General features: G+C 38.8%; 1 protein-coding gene across 22 annotated transcripts in view; it reads left to right on the top strand.

The window, feature by feature from the left end:
* The window catches only part of RAP1B (RAP1B, member of RAS oncogene family), a 50,468-nt gene that overhangs the window by 24,432 nt on the left and 6,756 nt on the right, over positions 1-19,280 (top strand). For 6 of the 22 annotated variants that reach the window (XM_045365582.3, XM_045365581.3, XM_045365580.3 and 3 more), the window contains 5 exons: positions 1,899-1,929; positions 12,699-12,781; positions 14,399-14,467; positions 16,012-16,068; positions 18,186-18,326. In XM_045365582.3, coding sequence (XP_045221517.1) covers positions 12,725-12,781; positions 14,399-14,467; positions 16,012-16,068; positions 18,186-18,326 — 324 coding nt within the window. In that variant the 5' untranslated portion in view covers positions 1,899-1,929; positions 12,699-12,724. Of the gene's footprint in view, positions 1-1,898; positions 1,930-8,967; positions 9,063-12,139; positions 12,258-12,698; positions 12,782-14,398; positions 14,468-16,011; positions 16,069-18,185; positions 18,327-19,280 lie in introns of those variants that run through there. The other 16 variants (XM_045365584.3, XM_045365578.3, XM_045365583.3 and 13 more) reach the window with 8 other exon arrangements.

The following is a 19,280-nucleotide window of genomic DNA, read 5'->3' on the forward strand; positions in this document are numbered from 1 at the left end:
AACTTGATTTACTAGCAGTGTTAATCCATGGAAAGGGCAAGGGAATTTTTTCCTACTTGAGGTATTATAAATATGGTCAGAATAGAGAAAATGCTATACACAGTCTGATAATCTACAAATTTTGCACTTTCTAGATTTAGAACTCTTGTTCACAGGAGATCTTTCTTGGCAGAATGAGTAAGATTGGAAACATTTTCCATGTGTCCTCATTATGAGAGAGGCAGACAACTCAAAGTAAATATGATAAGCAGTCTTCATTTTAGCAGCTTTCTATTTATTTTATAGTTCCTTGTTAGAAGTTTTATTTATTTATTTTTTTTTTTTGAGACAGAGTCTCGCTCTGCCGCAGAAGTTTTATTTTTAAAAGAGGGTAGGAGAGGTAGTGTTTGGGCCCCTTATTTTTTCCTTCAAAAAGAATTTTTAAAGTCTGTCATTGTGTTCAACAGATTCATAACAGGTCCATCTGACAGTTGAATTAGTTGATTTTATTTGGAAATGAGAAAACACAGTTATCCTCTTTAGCTATTAAAATATTACTTTTGGAGTTGGAGGTGGAAAGGAGAAATCAAGTATCTTCTCTTCCAGAAAGTGCAGTGAGAGAAGTAATGTTACCTGACTTCAGGAACCAGTATTTAAGGCCTTTTTTTTTTTTTTTTTTTTTTTTTTAAAGACAAAGTCTCACTCTGTTACTCTGTTATCCAGGCTGGAGTGCAGTGGTACGATCTCGGCTCACTGCAACCTCCACCTCCTGAGTACAAGCAGTTCACCTGCCTCAGCCTCCCTAATAGCTGGGATTACAGGCGCTTACCGCCTCACCTGGCTGATTTTTGTATTTTAGTAGAGACGGGGTTTCACCATATTGGCCAGGCTGGTCTCGAATTCCTGACCTCAAGCAATCCACCCACCTCGGCCTCCCAAAGTGCTGGGATTACAGGCATGAGCCAGTGTGCCTGGCCTAATTAGGCTTTCTTTATAATTTAGGATCACAAAATTTCAAACTGGGGTTGGAGGGGTGAGTGCAGTAGCTAAACAGCTTGAGATTGGAGAACTGCTTGTCACCAGTGTTTTGCAAAATTTCCATTTTAGTTATACCCATGCAGAGATTTTTTTTTTTTTGAGACGGAGTCTTGCTCTGTCGCCCAGGCTAGAGTGCAGTGGCCAGATCTCAGCTCACTGCAAGCTCCGCCTCCCAGGTTTACGCCATTCTCCTGCCTCAGCCTCCCGAGTAGCTGGGACTGCAGGCGCCCGCCACCTTGCCCAGCTAGTTTTTTGTATTTTTTAGTAGAGACTGGGTTTCACCGTGTTAGCCAGGATGGTCTCGATCTCCTGACCTCGTGATCCACCCGTCTCGGCCTCCCAAAGTGCTGGGATTACAGGCTTGAGCCACCGCGCCCGGCCTGAGATTTTTTTTTTTTTTTAATACCAAGTCTCGCTCTGTCGCTCAGGCTTGAGTGCAGTGGCGCAATCTCTACTTACTGCAAATTCTGCCTCCTGGGTTCAAGTGATTCTCCTGCCTCAGCCTCCTGAGTAGCTGGTACTACAAGCGCCCGCCACCTCGCCTGGGTAATTTTTTGTTTGTTTTATATTTTTAGTAGAGTTGGGGCTTCACCATGTTGGCCAGGCTGGTCTCAAACTCCTGACCTCAGGTGATCCGCCCGCCTCGGCCTTCTACAGTCCTGGGATTACAGGCATGAGCCACTGCACTCAGCTATTTTTTGGCGTATTTTAAGGGAAAGAAATCACGCTTTTTAAATGTTGCTTATTGCTTTTCAAGGATTTGATTCTTATAAGCTACTTTTTCATTTATCAATGAGATTTAAATAAATCAGGTTATAAAGTTAAGAGCAGTTGTCTCTGGAACCCAGAAGTTGGTTTTAACACTAGCGTTTCTGCTGCAGGGCATTTCTACTGGACTGTAATTCCTCGAAGGCAAGTATAAGAACTATTTTTTTGTTGTTTGTTTGTTTGTTTTAGGAACAAGGTCTTGTCACCCATGCTAGAGTGCAGTAATGCAATCATAATTCACTGTAACCTCCAATTGGTGGGCTTAAGTGATCCTCCCACCTCATTCTTTTGAGCAGCTGGGACTCTAGACATGTACTACCACACCCAGCTACTTTATAAATTTTTTGTGGAAGTGTGGTTTTGCTGTGTTGTCCAGACTAGTCTCGAGCAGTCTTACCACCTCAGCCTCCCAAAATGCTGGGGTTGTACAGGCGTGAGCCACCATGCCTATCCCTACTTTTTTTTTTTTTTTTTTTTGAGACGGGAGTCTCTATTCAAGCAGTTCTTCTGCCTCAGCCTCCTGAATAGCTGGGTTACAGGTGTGCGCCATCATGCCCAGCTAATTTTTGTATTTTTAGTAGAGATGGCATTTCACCATGTTGGCCAGGCTCGTCTGGAACTCCTGACCTCAGGTGATCCACCCACCTTGGCCTCCCAAAGCGCTGAGATTCCAGGCGTGAGCCACCACACCCGGCCTGTCCCTACTTTTTTTAATGCCAAGATTTGTGTATTTCATCTTCAGTTGGGATTCATGGCATCTGTCAATAATTGATATGAACTTAAATGGCAATTTACCTGTAAAAAGATAACTTATTACTCATCTTCTAAAAGTCTATACTTCCGTCATTTGCTGGAAAAGAATTATTAATCTTTATTCAGCAAACACTTATAGACCGAATAGTGGACACCAACATAAGGACTACCCTGCAGCTGCTTGATGATGGTAATAACTAACATTTAATGCTTTTATCAACAGTGTACATTCTTATTTAATCTGTCCCTCAACTCTGTACAGTCAGTATTATTGTTGTCCGTATTTCACAGATTAAGACACCAGCCTAGAGGCCAGGTGCAGTGGCTTACACCAGTAATCCCAGCACTTTGGGAGGCTGAGGCGGGTGGATCACCTGAGGTCAGGAGTTCAAGATCAGCCTGGCCAACATGGTGAAACCCCACCTCTACTAAAAATATAAAATTAGCCAGGTGTGGTGGCACGGCCCTGTAATCCTGCTCTGGAGGCTGAGAGAAGAGAATCAGTTGAACCAGGGAGACTGAGGTTGCAGTGAGCTGAGATCACACCAGTGACTGCACTCCAGCCTGGGTGACGAGTAAAACTCCATCTCAAAATAAATAAATAAATAAATAAAAGATGCCAGCCTAGAAATAAATGACCACCCCCAGTAAATTACATAGCTAGTTTTGGTCTCCTTATTTCCAGATTTCATATTTTACCACACTGAGCTCCAAAGATGATACAGTATTTACTTTTAAGTGTATAAGGAAAAACTCAGTTTGGGCCTCAAACCAGCCCCACGATTTCTTTATTTACCAATTGTGAACTAGCCTCACTCAGTTAAGGAAGTCTCTTAAAAAGTCAGTTATTTAGTTTCATCTTCTTAAAATGTAGAATTGTTTTATGTTACTTAAATATGGGTCCATTTTTTTTATGAGTTAATTTGTTTGCTTTTCAAGATTTTGGATTCAAAGTTTTTAAGGTAACCTTGGATGCAAATTTTGTTAATTGGATTAATATAAATTTAAAGTTTTTAAAATTCCATTGGTCTGCTGTGTTTTATCCTGGATAGGATTAAAGCAGTCTTTAAAGGTAATCTGTTGTTGGCTTTAATGTTTTATAGTACATTCTGGTGACACTTGTCTCACTAGTCCACATTTTTTGTATATTTGGTATATAGATTTTTTCCTTGGTAGTCACTTGTTTTTACTTTTTATATTTTACTTCCCAGTCTTAATCTCTGTAACCAATTTGTATAATCCCTTATGCAGTCAGTCTCTTTATTTGTGGTATTATTTGAAGAGAAGTGTGCTTCCTGAGAGAGATGTCATGTCTGTGCCCTAATTTTTAGTTATATTGCTTTTATTGCATAAAGCATCTTGGACTAGCTTGCGAGAAGGTAAAAGAAAATGTGGTTGCATCTTGTCCTGGTTGAATGCCCACTAATCTTAATGGATTTTCCCAGTTGTGCGTACCTTAGGAGTAAGGATGTTGTCTTATGTTTATTTTCACTCCTTTTTAAAATGTGTATTGTTTTTGAAAGATAATGACTCTAATATATCTATAATATCAAACCACCATTATGAAGTTAGAGAAGGAATATTTAGATTATCATTACATTTTATTACTAATGCAATTTATATTTTTTATAGTAATTAAGGAATATAACTTTTTTTTTGAAACATAATAATAGTAATGTCAGTGGTTTGAGCTGCCACTCAATACACTAAAGAGAATTGCTATTCCTTCAGTTAAGAATCGCTGCTCGACTTTTTTTTATTTTTATTTTTTGAGATGGAGTCTCCTCTGTCCACCTAGGCTGGAGTGTAGTGGCGCGATCTTGGCTCACTGCAGCCTCGGCCTTCCAGATTCAAATGATTCTCCTGCCTCAGCCTCCTGAGCACCTGGGATTACAGGCGTGCACCATCATGCCCAGCAAATTTTTGTATTTTTTAGTATAGACGGGGTTTCACCATGTTGGCCAGCTAGTGTCGAACTCCTGACTTAAAGTGATCTGCCCACCTCGGCCCCGCAAAGTGCTGGAATTACAGACATGAGTCACCATGCCCAACCTGATGCTTTTAAAATTCCATTTATGTTTAATTCTTCAAAGTCTGGTGCATGTAACATTATTGTAACAAAACATTTTATAATTGAAAGGGACTTTAGGGATCTAGTCTAGAAGTCAAAAACTGCCAGACCAGGGTTCAGATCTCTTATCTCTCAAATTGATTTTGTTGGTTTATACAATATTCATAAGTTTTAGAATTCAAATGACTTTACCTATAAAGCATTCACTCTCTACTTGACCACAGTTCACGTTATTACCTAATAAGACCTTACTGCTTCAGGCATTTACATGGCTAGCTGACTGATGTAAGGCATCTGAGTGTTCAATATTTCCCCCTTCCCTCATTCCGTCTTTTTGTAGACAAGGAATCTGGAAACCGAGAATTAAGTGATTTATCTCAAGATAAAAACTTTTTAAATAGAGCTGCTTAAATTCAAAGTTAATGTTACTTTCTACAGCTTGTTGTCTCCTTAGAAAATAGTACAAGGTAATACATAATCAAGTCCTAAAGTATTTGGTATAACTTGTCATGAAGGAGAATGATCACTGTGGGCTGAGTTAGTGCAAGAATGCTTCAGAGACATTTCCTTGACACCTCCTAAGAACTGCATCTTGAAATGTGCTGTCCTGATTCTGTCTTGTTCTTGCTACACAGTTGAGGAAAAGAGATAAATGCCCTCCTGTAAAGAGCTGGCATGGGAAATCACCAAAGGGCATTTTGTACATATTGAAAAACAGCACCTCATAAGACCAACTACATTTAGACTTCTCCAGAAATCCCATTTATGCCCCTTTTTGCAGAGGAAGGGGCTGATTAAATCTCTGACTCCCAAATCCAAATTTAACTAATTAGCATGTCACCCCACCAAAGATTTTTTTTTTTTTTTTTTGATACTGAGTCTTGCTCTGTTGCCAGGCTGGAGTGCAGTGGCGCAGTCTCGGCTCACTGCAACTTCTGCCTCCTGGATTCAAGCAATTCTCCTGCCTCAGGCTCCTGAGTAGCTGGTATTACAGGCGCCCGCCACCACACCTGGCTAATTTTTTTATTTTTAGTAGAGACGGGGTTTCACCATGTTAGTCGGAGACCATCCTGACTGACCTCGTGATCTGCCTGCCTCGGCCTCCCAGAGTGCTGGGATTACAGGCATGAGCCACCGTGCCCAGCCCAAAGATGATTTTTTTAAATGCTCAACAGGACAAAGCTTAATGGTAGTCTTTTGTTAAAAACAAAATTTAATACCAATCCATTGACAGGACTCTGTGTACTGAGCAATATAGATTCACCTTAATAGAAGTCCTTCATAACCACCCTGTATAAAACCATCCATTTTTATCTCCTTTGGTTTTTTTTCCTCCATACTGCTTATCACACCTGACACTTTATATTGGCTTTGTTTCCCCTCTATACCCTTCACTCTGGATTATAAATTCTGAGGACAGGGTATTTTGTTCACTGCTTTATATTCCCACTGCCTAGAATAGTGCCTAACACATATTAGACACTCAGTATATTATTTATGGGTGTCGAATATTAAATGCTGTATTACAGTAGTGTTAATGGAAGGTGTCACTTCTTAGATTTTCTTTTCTGACCAGCACAGTTCTTGGGATGATGGAGTATGTCCTCAATAAATCTCAGCACCAAGTAAACAAGAATTTTCTTTTTAATACATAAATTTATCATTTTGTTATGCTTTTTAGTTTCCTCAGTGATTTTTTAGAATAACCCTTGTTCATAATTTGGAACAGTAATATCTACAGTTGAATCTTAGGAAGAATGTTACAGGCAATCCAGAATGTTGGATAATTAAATCAGTTATTTGCATTGTGATGTTTAATATAGTGAACACATTTAGACAAAAACTACCCGGTAATACCAGTTTTTATTTTCTTTGAGTCATGTCTTCAGGATTTTCTGTGAACTCAGAATTATTATTGCATTCATTATTGTTTTGTGAAAATACTAGTTAATAATTTCTGATTAATGAAATATTATCTTAGATAAATTTACTGAACTTAATGTAGAATATGATTTTTTTTTTTTTTTTTTTTTTGGAGACAGGGTCTCACTTGTCACCCAGGCTGGAGTGCAGTGGCACAAACATGGCTCACTGAAGCCTCGACCTCCTGGGCTCAAGTGATGCTCCCACCTCAGCCTCCCAAGTAGCTGGGACTACAGGTGTGTGCCACTACACTTGGCTAATTTTCGTATTTTTTGTAAAGACTAGGTTTTGCCATGTTGCCCAGGCTGGTCTTGAACTCCTCCTGCATTAAAGCAGTCTACTTGTCTCTGTGTCCCAGAGTGCTGGCATTATAGGCATGAGCCACCACCCCCTTCTTCTACTTTCATTTCAAATAGTTACGAAGCAGCCACTGAAACCTGACTCTGGACAATGCCAAAGGAGGTTTTATTTTCTTGTCTTTCCATGTCTTTGCTGTGGTTTGCTCTGAAACTAGAATTAAACAGCTTTTTGAATTGATAAAAAAGAACCAATGCAAGTAAAACTCCAGCCTGTAGAGGAAATGGAAAAAGTTGTAAAAGTAATAATAAGTAAACTACTTTTAAACAAATGAGTAAGGTAGTAGGTATTTTGCAAGAAGTAAATAGCCAAGTGTAAAAGCTGTCAGTTACTTTCATCAGTCAGGTTAGTTGTAGTCACAGAAATTTTAGGTGTTTATTTGAGGAACTCAGATTAGGAATCTTTAAATGTAAATGACCTAATACTAAAAACTACACCAAAAATATATTCAGATAAATAGCAGAAACATTTATGCATTTGAAAAGATCAGTGCATTCCACAGTTCCTCTGAATCAAAGATAAAAACAAATTAAATCAGTGTAGAAAATACTTTAAGTTTGAACAGTAGTGGAATTTTTAGTATTTTGATAGCTTTCTTTAGAGATTTAATTGATTTTCTTCATCTGTAATATTAGATTGTGTTGGAGAGGCAGTGTGAATCATGCATAAAGTTTATAATTGTGTATGTGCCTACTTGATATAGAAATTGCACCTTTTTGCTGATGAAGTATCGTATAGTTGCACTGTTGATAACATTAAGTTCATTTTGCATATATGCTACAGTCTTTTCTGTTCAACGGGTTGAGTAAAATGAAGATCCAGGAGTCCCTCAGTTGTTGGTATAATTGGTTAATTCATAGACTAAAGATTAATACAAATGTACTACATTTGCAGATTAATTCATACATAGGCATATTATTGATAACTAGTAATTCTTAACTGTACAGATAGTTTCAAACTGCATCCAGTTTTTACAAATGCTATTGTTTACAAGGAATACCGTAAAGAGAGCACATGTAAATGAACAAAATCCTATCACTTATGCTGGAAATTCAAACTAGAATGTTACACAGTAGACCAATAGCACCATAATTTTAGGCACAGTATTTAGCCAATATCTCTCATTGCTAACACAGTTTCATTTAATTTGTGTTGCCTTTGACTTCTTGAAGGTTGTTCATTCTAAAATTTCTTTGAGTTTATTTTTCTGTTGATCATAGTTTTTATTTTTCTTCCAAAATCTCTTCACTTTAAATGGTAGTACATGGCAGTAATACCTTCTGATAGTCAGAACTCTTAATAATTTGTAATATCAGGTATTCTGGTATTACTTTGTATCCTCTTTTTGACTTAATCCTTATCTTCTAACTACCTGATGTACAAGTAGTTAAAAATGAGCAAGCTTCTGAGAATATAATCATTTGCTTGTGGCACACCAGTTAAAGTACTAACTTAAGTCCTTTGCTACCTTATTTATCTTTTCATTCTAGATAAACTTTGCTTGCTAATTAATGGTAAATATTGCATTGATGTAAGATAGGTGTTTAAAATGTCAGCATTTACATTGAGTATTTCTTTTCCTATAAAGCACTTAAAATATGTTTAATGTTGTAATTTTCAGTAGTTAAGCATCTCTTAGCCCTTTTTGAGAAGTGTTTTCTGGGAAGTAATTAAGGCTTAACAGAATTAAACTTTAATTGATTCTTTTATGCTTACCTGCTTATTTCTTTAAAAAGGTACCCTCACCATTAGTTTATTAATCCAAGAAATACTTTTCTCTTCCAGCATCAGTGTTTTATAGTTACTCTATGAGTTGAGTGGCTAAACTTGGTATTTTTGAATTTTCTAAAGTCTGCTTCTTAAAAATACCAGTAATTATCAGCATTCTTATTATATAATATTGGGGTAATTATGGAACAACTTCACAATTTCTCTGTTAACTTCAGGTTTTGTTTCATTTGTTGTATATTTTTTTATTTGTTAACAATTGAACTGTCAGAAAAAAATAAGCAAAAGGAAAAGAAAATTCCCTATCCTACCACCTTGTTGTGTATTTTTTTTTCTTTTTTTTTTATTCCAGGGAATTGAAATTTATTTTCTATTATACTCTCAAGATTTTTTCAATAATGAGATTCCTCCTAGGCTGTCAAAATTGCAGTCTGCATAACTTGAGGTACAATAGATTTCATTAAGACTTCTGTGATTAATATTAGCTGTCAGAGATAATGCCAATATTACAGGATTTTTGTTTAGTAATGTGTTTTTTAAATACTTAAAGGAGGGCTATTTCCCAGTCATTATCTCTGAACATTTTTAAATGATTCACAATACTGATGTGTGCACAGCTTTTTGCTTTTTTATATTGACATGGAGGGTTCTTATATGTTTTATTGAGCTATAGATTAAAGAGTCAAGCAGTGGGCGGGGCATGGTGGCTCATGCCTGTAATCCCAGCACTTTAGGAGGCCGAGGTGGGCAAATCACGAGGTCAGGATATGGAGACCAACCTGGCTAACACGGTGAAACCCCATCTCTACTAAAAATAATACATACAGAAAATAAGCCGGGCATGGTGGTGGGCGCCTGTAGTCCCAGCTCTTCAGGAGGCTGAAGCAGGAGAATGGTGTGAACCTGGGAGGCGGAGGTTGCATTGAGCTGAGATTGCGCCACTGCACTCCAGCCTGGGCGACAGAGCGAGACTCCGTCTCAAAAAAAAAAAAAAAAAAAAAGTCGAGCAGTGATTCTTAACTGAAGGAATAGCAGTTCTCTTAGCGTAGTGAGTGGCAGCTCAAACCATTGACATTACTATTATTTTAAAAGTTACTTTTTTTTTTGAGACGGAGTCTTGCTCTGTCACCCAGGTTGGAGTGCAGCAGTGCGCTCTGGGCTCACTGCAACCTCCCCCTCCTAGGTTCAAGGTATTCTCTTGCCTCAGTTTCCCGAGTAAGTGGGATTACAGGCACGTGCCACCACACCCGGCTAATTTTGTATTTTTAGAGGCTTCACCGTGTTGACCAGGCTGGTCTTGAACTTCTGACATCCAGTGATCCAACCGCCTGGGCCTCCCAAAGTGCTGGGATTACAGGCATGAGCCACCGCGCCCAGCCTAAAATTTATCTTTTGTTGCCCAAGTATGTGCAAGGTGTTGTGTCAGTGACTGAAGAATTACTACATTTGTTTCCTTATTCTTTCTTTAATTTATGGAACACATACTTCAGGCACAGTTTCAGGTTCTGGGAATATGGCAGTGAGTAAAACAGACAAAAATCCCTATCCTTATGGAGTTTACCTTCTTTTTAATCCATCTCACAACCTTATCATGTAACTGTTACTATCTTAATTTTACCTGGAAGGAAAGTGAGGCTCTGAAAGGTTTCATGATTTGCCCAAGATTATAGAAGACCATGATTTGAAACTTAGGTACCATTCGCCACTATGCTATGCTGTCAAAATTGTTCCCCCATGGGGTTCTGTGAAAGAGAACAATTAATCTCAACGTCTCAAATAGTAGTTGTTACAAATCTCTTTGAAAATCTGATGTAACTATTCCCATTTTTAATTGTGCATGAAATTTTAGGGAATTGACATATTTCAAAATGCTCATTCTTACTGAACTAAGGACTTCAGGAAAAGAACACTTGAACAGAAAGGTTATGCCTAAAGATCACAAATACACTACACAGATACAGGTGCTACAACTCTTTCCCAGTCCCTACCAGCACTACAAGCCAGTTATGTTGCTTATTGAGCAGAGTTGTCTCTTCTGCAAAACTAGATGCAACCACACTATCCTAAAAACAGGACAATGGCTGTTGCCAGTCAGTCGGAGTTGGCATTCACAATAAAAATCTGTTTGTTATTTCAGTCTTAAAAAGTCTTTTAAACAGTGTTTTCAAGACTGGTGTAGTAGAAAGCATAGATTTGAAAAAATATTGATTCAAATCTTGACTATCGTACTGTTGGGGCTTTTTTGTTTTGTTTTGCTCTTTAAGGTAACAAAAATACCCTGATAACATCCCCAAACTGGAAACAATCCAAATTTTCATCAGCTGGTGTGAATGGGTAAAGAAAATGTCATGTATTCAGATGGTATATTTTAATCAATAATAATAAAAGGAGCAAATTACTGATAGATACAATAATATGGATTAACCTGACTCATTCTAGCAACAAATAATAATGCTCATTCATGGATAAATGAAGCAGCTGGGAAAAAAGAGTCCCTAATCTCACTAAAGAAGTATAACTCCCACAGCCAACTCAGCCACCTTTGTGAGATAAGAAAATAAAGGCATACGTCTCTTAGAAAACACCTCTGATAAATGTATAGTTTTTATATTCAGTATTTTTAAATTGTTTTTATGTTGTTTCGGTCAGTTGTGTTACGTTTGGAGGTTTTAGTGAATATAGTTGCGCAGTTGCGCAGCCATCACTACAACCGGTTTTTGGCGTGTTTTGTTTTGTGGGGTTTTTTTTTTTTTTTTGAGATGGAGTCTCCCACTCTTGCTGGGGCTGGAGTGCAGTGGTGTGATCTCGGCTTACTGCAACCTCTGCCTCTCAGGTTCACGCGATTCTTCTGCCTCAGCCTCCGGAATAGCTGGGATTACAGGTGCCCACCACCACGCCCTGCTAATTTTTTGTGTTTTTAGTAGAAGTGGGGTTTTACCATATTGTCCAGGCTGGTCGCAAACTCCTGACCTCGTGATCTGCCCGCCTTGGCCTCCCAAAGTGCTGGGATTACAGGTGTAGTCCGGCCCACTACAACCAGTTTTTAGAACACTTCCATCACCCCCAAAAGGTTTCCTGTGACTATATGTAGTCAGTCCCACTCCCACCCCCAGTGGAGGAAGGGTGGAGAATTGGATGCTCATATTACCCTTGGAGCAGCAAAATTGAACAGATTTGGGGTTATTGTACTTCCATTTCTTAGTGAATGTGCAACATCAGTTTCTCCTGTGGCTCTGTTTGTACAAGTAGCTTCATCTGTAGGTTTTCATTTCTTCAAAAACAAAGACCCTTTTATTTAGTTTTTTCTAGCTTGTTTGTAAGACTGAAAATCTCAACCATTGTAGATTTTTTCAGATTACCAATTTTCTATTTTAAGTTTCCTATTTCAGACCTGAACCCATATACAAAAAGAAAGGCCATCTCTTTACTTTAGCTATTGGGGCTGTGCCAGAATACTTTTGAAAATTTCCTTAAATCAATTTTTATTTTGTATCCCATTAAATCTTTTTTTTTTTAAGACAGAATCTCACTGTGTTGCCCAGGCTGGAGCCCAGTGGCGTGATCTCAGCTCACTGCAACCTCCGCCTCCCAGGTTCAAGCAATTTTCATGCCTCAGCTTTGCGAGCAGTTGGGATTACAGGCATGTGCCACCACACTCGGCTAATTTTTGTCTTTTTTTTTTTTTTTTTTTTTTGTAGAAACAAGGTTTTGCAGCTGGGTATGGTGGCTCACGCCTGTAATCCCAGCACTTTGGGAGGCAAGGCGGGTGGATCATGAGGTCAAGAGATTGAGACCATCCTGGCCAACGTGGTGAAGTGCCGCCCTCCCCCCCCCCAAAAAAAAGGGTTTTGCTATGGTGGCCAGGCTGGTCTTGAACTCTTGATATCAAGTGATTCTGTAGTTTTCTTCTACCTCTGAGCATCTTTTAGTAAGTCTGCTCATAGGGTGCTCCGTATTTGTGTTGTATAGTAATCATTTTAAATAAATCTATTTTCCTGAATGTTTTATTTCTGTGAAAAGCACAGGAATACAAAACTTTACTTAGAATTCTTTTTTTTTTTTTTTTTTTTTCTTTAATAAGGTACTAGGTTTTGACAAGCCTGCATCATGCGTGAGTATAAGCTAGTCGTTCTTGGCTCAGGAGGCGTTGGAAAGTCTGCTTTGGTAAGTCATTCTTACTTTACCTAAGCCTTTCACTCCGAGACGTTCTTTTTCTGTTGAGTTTTAGGTTTTGATAAGTCTTTGTTAAGATAAAATCCCTTAATGACTTTAGAAGCAATGTAATATTTTTCTTGTAATTTTACTCAACTTTTAATTATATCTGGGTGGATCATATTCTCTCTGGAACATTGACTCCAGAATGACACGAATTATGCTGGAATACAATTTGAGCTAAGCACAGAGATTGAGAGCATACAAATATGTGTCTTTTTGCATTTGCATTTCAGAGGCAGGTAGAATAAGTTTTGGTCTTTTTATTTTTATTTGTTTTCAGACAGGGTCTCACTCTGTTGCCCAGGCTAAGGGGTCAGGTGATCTCAGCCTCCTGAATGCTTGGGACTACAGGCATGTGCCTTCATGCCAGGCTAATTTTTATAAAGTTTTTTGTAGAGATGGTGTCTTGCTGTATTGCTCAGGCTGGTCTTAAACTCCTGGCCTCAAGTAATCCACCTTTGCCTCCCAAAGTGCTGGAATTACAGGCATAAATCACCATGCCTGGCTTGCTTTTTCTTCTTACCTATAGTCTTACCCTATACATTTTATGTTAGAAAATATCAAAGCTTATAAAAAGTCTTCTTCAAATATTACGTTTGACTGTCCAGTTTTACATTATTATTTTAATGGCCATGTTTTCTGCATCAAGGAATGGTGTAGCAAGAATAACTCGGTAATGAGGGTTGGGAAAGGGGAAAAACGTAGGGAAAATAATTTGATGAATAGTTCAGAGCTTAGCAAAGCCTCACAAGCAAATAGATTGACCTGCCTCACTCATAAGATAAACCATCTTGGCCACTTAGAAAGGCCACCTAGCTGAGAATTGACATGCTTGGAACAAACGGAGAAGTATATATGATGTGAAATGAACTGCTTTTTCAATTTGTATCCAAAGTGATGGGGAGTTGATTGTGCATGTATGTGTGTATACATAACATAAAATTAGTCAATTTCTAATTTAAAATTCAAATTTAAGCTCTTAAGACTGAAACAACACCAGCACGGTGGCTCACACCTATAATCCCAACACTTTCGGAGGCCGAGGCGGGCAGATCACCTGAGGTCAGGAGTTCTAAAGCAGCCTGGCCAATATAGTGAAACCCCATCTCTACTAAAAATACAAAAATTAGCCAGATGTGGTGGTGCATGCCTATAATCCCAGCTACTTGGGAGGCTGATGTGGGAGAATGGCCTGAACCCAGGAGGCGGAGGTTGCAGTGAGCCAAGATTGTGTCACTGCACTCCAGCGTGGGAGACAGAGCAAGACTCTGTCTCAAAGAAAAAAAATAAAAGAATAAAAGACTGAAACAAGAGACATTTAAAATTTTTAAATATATGATCTCTAAATTTAGAATTACCCAATAAGGAGCATAGTGATTATTTATTTAAAAATAGAAAACAGCTTTCTGAGGTAATTTTCTTACCAAATATATACATTCAAATGTAGTATTGGCTGTGGTTTTTTTCACCGATGGTGTAACTCCCTGTGTGAAATCAGTTTACAATTTAAAGATTGAATGTACTCTTTTCTTTAGAAGTATAATGGTTTCTTAATTTTTTTTTCAGACTGTACAGTTTGTTCAAGGAATTTTTGTAGAAAAATATGATCCTACGATAGAAGATTCTTATAGAAAGGTATATATTACTTTGGAAGGCCTTTTGCTTTTGATTTTAATATAAATATTTTAGCTGTATAATTACTGAATGTTTTGTATAAAGTAGGATGGAGGCAGAGTTAATTTATAAAATTAGTGGGAAAAGTTTATAATTACTTTCTGGCATTGCATATTTACCAGTTTAAGAGGATCATAAACCCTCATACTCTCACATATTCACAGAATTTTAAGTTTATCCTGACCCTGAAGTTGTAATTTGACACGCAAACTTTAAAGCATGCCATCCATTTCAAGTAGTAGCCCCATGTTACTTCCTATCCCCTACCTAGCAAGACTGATTACTCTCAAGCTCCCTTCTTTTTAACCTAGAAATTGGTGGACACAAGTCTTCCTAAGCTTTCTACTTACTAACCTCTTGAGAAAGTGCCACCACTCACAATATGGGTTGAATATCCCTTATCCAAAATACCTGGGACCAGAAGTGTTTTCAGATTTCAGATTATTTTCTGATTTTAAAATATTTGTATATACATAATGAAATAGAATGGGACCCATGTCTAAACAATTCATGGTTTCATATACACCTTATACACATAATCTTATGTAATATTTTTAATATTCTTACGCATGAAGCAAAGTTTTGGCTGCATTTTGACTGTGACTGGTCACATGAGCTCATGTGTGGAATTTTCCACTTGTAGCATGATGTTCCACACATGGCTCAAAAAGTTTTGGATTTGGAACATTGCAATTTTTGAATTTTTAGATTAGGAATGCTCAGCCTATAGTAAGGTGAATTCCTGTGACCACTAACATTATGTGACAATAAAACAATGTGTAGACATTTTTAACATAGTAGGGAAAGAGGTATTTCCCAGCTTTTATGAAGCAACTAACCTGGCCCTGCTGTTGTACAAATACTGTGTTTCCGTTCCTCCCTCCATGTCCACAGTCTACCAAAAAAACTGGAAACTTTTTTGCACCCCAGCTATGAGACAGTAATACTCTTTTCTTTCTATATCTAATTCTAAATACCTATTTTTTCCTAGGAAATATTAGATGGAAAGGGGTAACAGGGATATATGTGCAAGTTATTTAATAGCTGTGGCTCTGCTTCCTTAATACCAGAAATCTTGTTCCAGTATGGTGAGGGCATATAGTTACCTAGAGAAATGAGGTATATCGAAAGTATCATGGGAGAATTGAGATAGATTACTTACGATATTGTTGGAACTATTGCTGGTTTTGTTTATTTATTTGAGCTATTTTGAAACTATTTTTTCTCTAGAATTAAGTGCTGAGAGATCATACTGAGACTGGATCTTGTAGGTTTCCCTCTGTTGACTTGAGAACACATGGCTTTTGAACCCGATTACAATTTGGGGGTCTTTGAATCTTGATTACTTAGCTATTTTTCCTCCTGCTTTGTTGAAGTATTGCTTGATAGTAGTTTGTAAAGTTGTTATAATCTGTGTATCTTATTTTTGATACATTAGCTTTTTTGTGTATATTAAGGTAGTCTTACATTTAAAAAATGAACATGTATTTTAATTTTTCTACCAGCAAGTTGAAGTAGATGCACAACAGTGTATGCTTGAAATCTTGGATACTGCAGGAACGGTAGGTAAAACTAAATATCAAAGTATATGCACCGTTTGTACAGTATTGACTTCATAAACGCTAGTACTCTATAGACAAATATTAGTTAAGCTTATTTAAAAGTACTGCTTGCAGCTGGTCGTAGTGGCTCACACCTCTGATCCCAGCACTTTGGGATGCCAAGGTTGCCAGATCACTTGAGGTCAGGAGTTCTAGACCAGCCTGGCCAACATGGCTAAACCCCGTCTTTACTAAAAATATAAAAATTAGCTGGGCATGGTGGAACATGCCTGTAATCCCAGCTACTCAGGAGGCTGAGGCAGGAGAATCTCTTGAACCTAGGAGACAGAGGTTGCAGTGAGCTAAGACTGTGGAGACTGTGCCACTACACTCCAGCCTGGGTGACAGAGCAAGACTGTGTCTCAAAAAAAAAATAAGAGTACTGGTTGCTAAACTTTAAATCTTTTTTTTGTTGTTCTGTTGAATTCTTAGTTTTATATTGGCCGGGCGCAGTAGCTCACACCTGTAATCCCAGCACTTTGGGAGGCCAAGGTGGGTGGATCACTTAAGGTGAGGAGTTCGAGACCAGCCTGGCCAACACAGTGAAACCCCATATCTACTAAAAATATTAAAAAATTAGCCAAGTGTGGTGGTACACACCTGTAATCCCAGTTACTCGGGAGGCTGAGGCAGGAGAATAGCTTGAACCCAGGAGGCGGAGGTTGCAGTAAGCCAAGATCGTGCCACTGCAGTCCAGCCTGGGCAACAAAGCAAGACTCCGTCTCAAAAACAAAACAAAAAAAAGTATATTGCACTTTTTGTAATTGCAGTGGGTCATTTAAAAGTTTAGAAAATGTGTTAGAAGGAAAATTTTCAGTCTCACTAGTACTTTTAAAACAATATATTACCATATTTCAAATAATACAGGCATACATTCATTCCTCAGCAGCTGTGTGAAATATTTTGATTGAGGCTGGGTGCGATGACTCATGCCTTGTAATCCCAGCACTTTGGGAGGCCAAAGTGGGTGGATCGCCTGAGGTCAGGAGTTCCAAGACCAGCCTGGCCAACATGGTGAAACCCCGTCTCTATTAAAATACAAAAATTAGCCAGATGCAGTGGCAGGCACCTGTAGTCCCAGCTACTCAGGAGGCTGAGGCAGGAGAATTGCTTGAACCTTGGAGGTAGAGGTTGCAGTGAGCTGATAACGCACCACTGCACTCCAGCTTGGGTGACAGAGCGAGTCTCCAGAAAAAGAAATATTTTGATTGGTATCTGTTCTCCTTCCAGGTATTTATAGACAAACTAGATTTGTAGGTATGTGAAGAGGAAGGGAAGATTTGTTGTTGGTGTATGGTATTCATTCAGCTAATGTTTGAATACCTGATACATGTCAGTCACTGTGTTCTTACCTTCGAATGCTCTCAGTCTAGCGAAGAAAAAGTAGTATGGGAAAATGGGATGGTGTAGATCATGCTAATGGAGCCCTACAGAACTACAGCATTTGAGTCATAGCTGTATAGATTAACTTGGCTGATACAGTTGAGGTGCTCTTACACATTATGATGTATTTTTAAAAGCTGCCTTTAGTAACTTTTGGGGACGGGATATTTCTGTTCCACTTGAGTATATTTTTTATATATAAATCTACTTTGGTGTATGATTTTAAAATAAGAAACCTATTTCTGGCCAGGTGTGATGGCTCACGCCTGTAAATCCTAGCACTTTGGGAGGCCGAGATGGGCAGATCACGAGGTCAGGAGATGGAGACCATCCTGGCCAACATAGTGAAACCCCATCTCTACCAAAATACAATAGCCGGGCATGGTGGCACCCGCCTATAGTCCCAGCTACTCTAGAGGCTGAGGCAGGGGAATCACTTGAACCCGGAAGGCAGAGGTTACAGTGAGCTGAGATCGCGCACTGCACTCCAGCCTGGTGACAGAGCAAGACTCTGTCTCAAAAAAAAGGAACTAAAATGCCAGTTTTTCAAATAGTATCTTGTCATAGATTGTAATTTTAACAAAGTTACATAATACTACAATATTCTTCATTGAGCTATAATTATAGACTTCGAAATTGTAAAAATAACTGTCAAAACATTCTTGTTGTTTAACGTTCCTTTCTTTCTATTGTAGGAACAATTTACAGCAATGAGGGATTTGTACATGAAAAATGGACAAGGATTTGCATTAGTTTATTCCATCACAGCACAGTCCACATTTAACGATTTACAAGACCTGAGAGAACAGATTCTTCGAGTTAAAGACACTGATGATGTAAGCTGACTTCCTAATAAATATATTTTATTTCAAAACTCTGATTATAATTGTATAAGTCTAAATTTAAATTCATTTTAAAGCTCATGTATTTTGGTGGGGAGGGGGGTGGTGGTTTTTTTATACTTTTTCCTTGAAAGGCAAAAATACCCATACATGTTTTCAAATATATATCATGTGGAAAGTGAGAAATTTCCTCATTTGCCATTATCCTGTGAAAATTAAATGTTCAAGCCTGTAATCTCAGCACTTTGGGAGGCCGAGACGGGCGGATCACGAGTTCAGGAGATCGAGACCATCCTGGCTAACACGGTGAAACCCCGTCTCTACTAAAAAAATACAAAAAAAATTAGCCGGGCGAGGTGGCGGGCGCCTGTAGTCCCAGCTACTCGGGAGGCTGAGGCAGGAGAATGGCGTGAACCCGGGAGGCAGGGCTTGCAGTGAGCTGAGATCCGGCCACTGCACTCCAGCCTGGGCAACAGAGCCAGACTCCGTCTCAAAAAAAAAAAAAAAAAAAAAAGAAAATTAAATGTTATACCCTTCCTTCTTTTTTTTTTCTTTGAGACACAGTCTCGCTCTGTCGCCCAGGCTGGAGTGCGGTGGCCCGATAGCTCCGCCTCCCGGGTTCCCGCCATTCTGCTGCCACAGCCTCCCAGGGTAGTTGGGACTACAGGTGCCCGCCACCATGCCTGGCTAATTTTTTGTATTTTTAGTAGAGGCGGGGTTTCACCATGTTAGCCAGGATGGTCTCGATCTCCTGACCTTGTGATCCACCCGCCTCAGCCTCCCAAAGTGCTGGGATTACAGACATGATCTACTGCCTCTGGCCTTTTTTTTTATTTTTATTTTATGAGACAGAATTTCACTCTGTCTCCAGGCTGGAGTGTCACTCTGTCACCAGGCTGGAGTGCAGTGGCGCAGTCTGGGCTCACTGCATCATCCACCTTACTGGGT

This window comes from Macaca fascicularis, chromosome 11 (assembly GCF_037993035.2).
Source record: "Macaca fascicularis isolate 582-1 chromosome 11, T2T-MFA8v1.1".
NCBI lineage: Eukaryota > Metazoa > Chordata > Mammalia > Primates > Cercopithecidae > Macaca > Macaca fascicularis.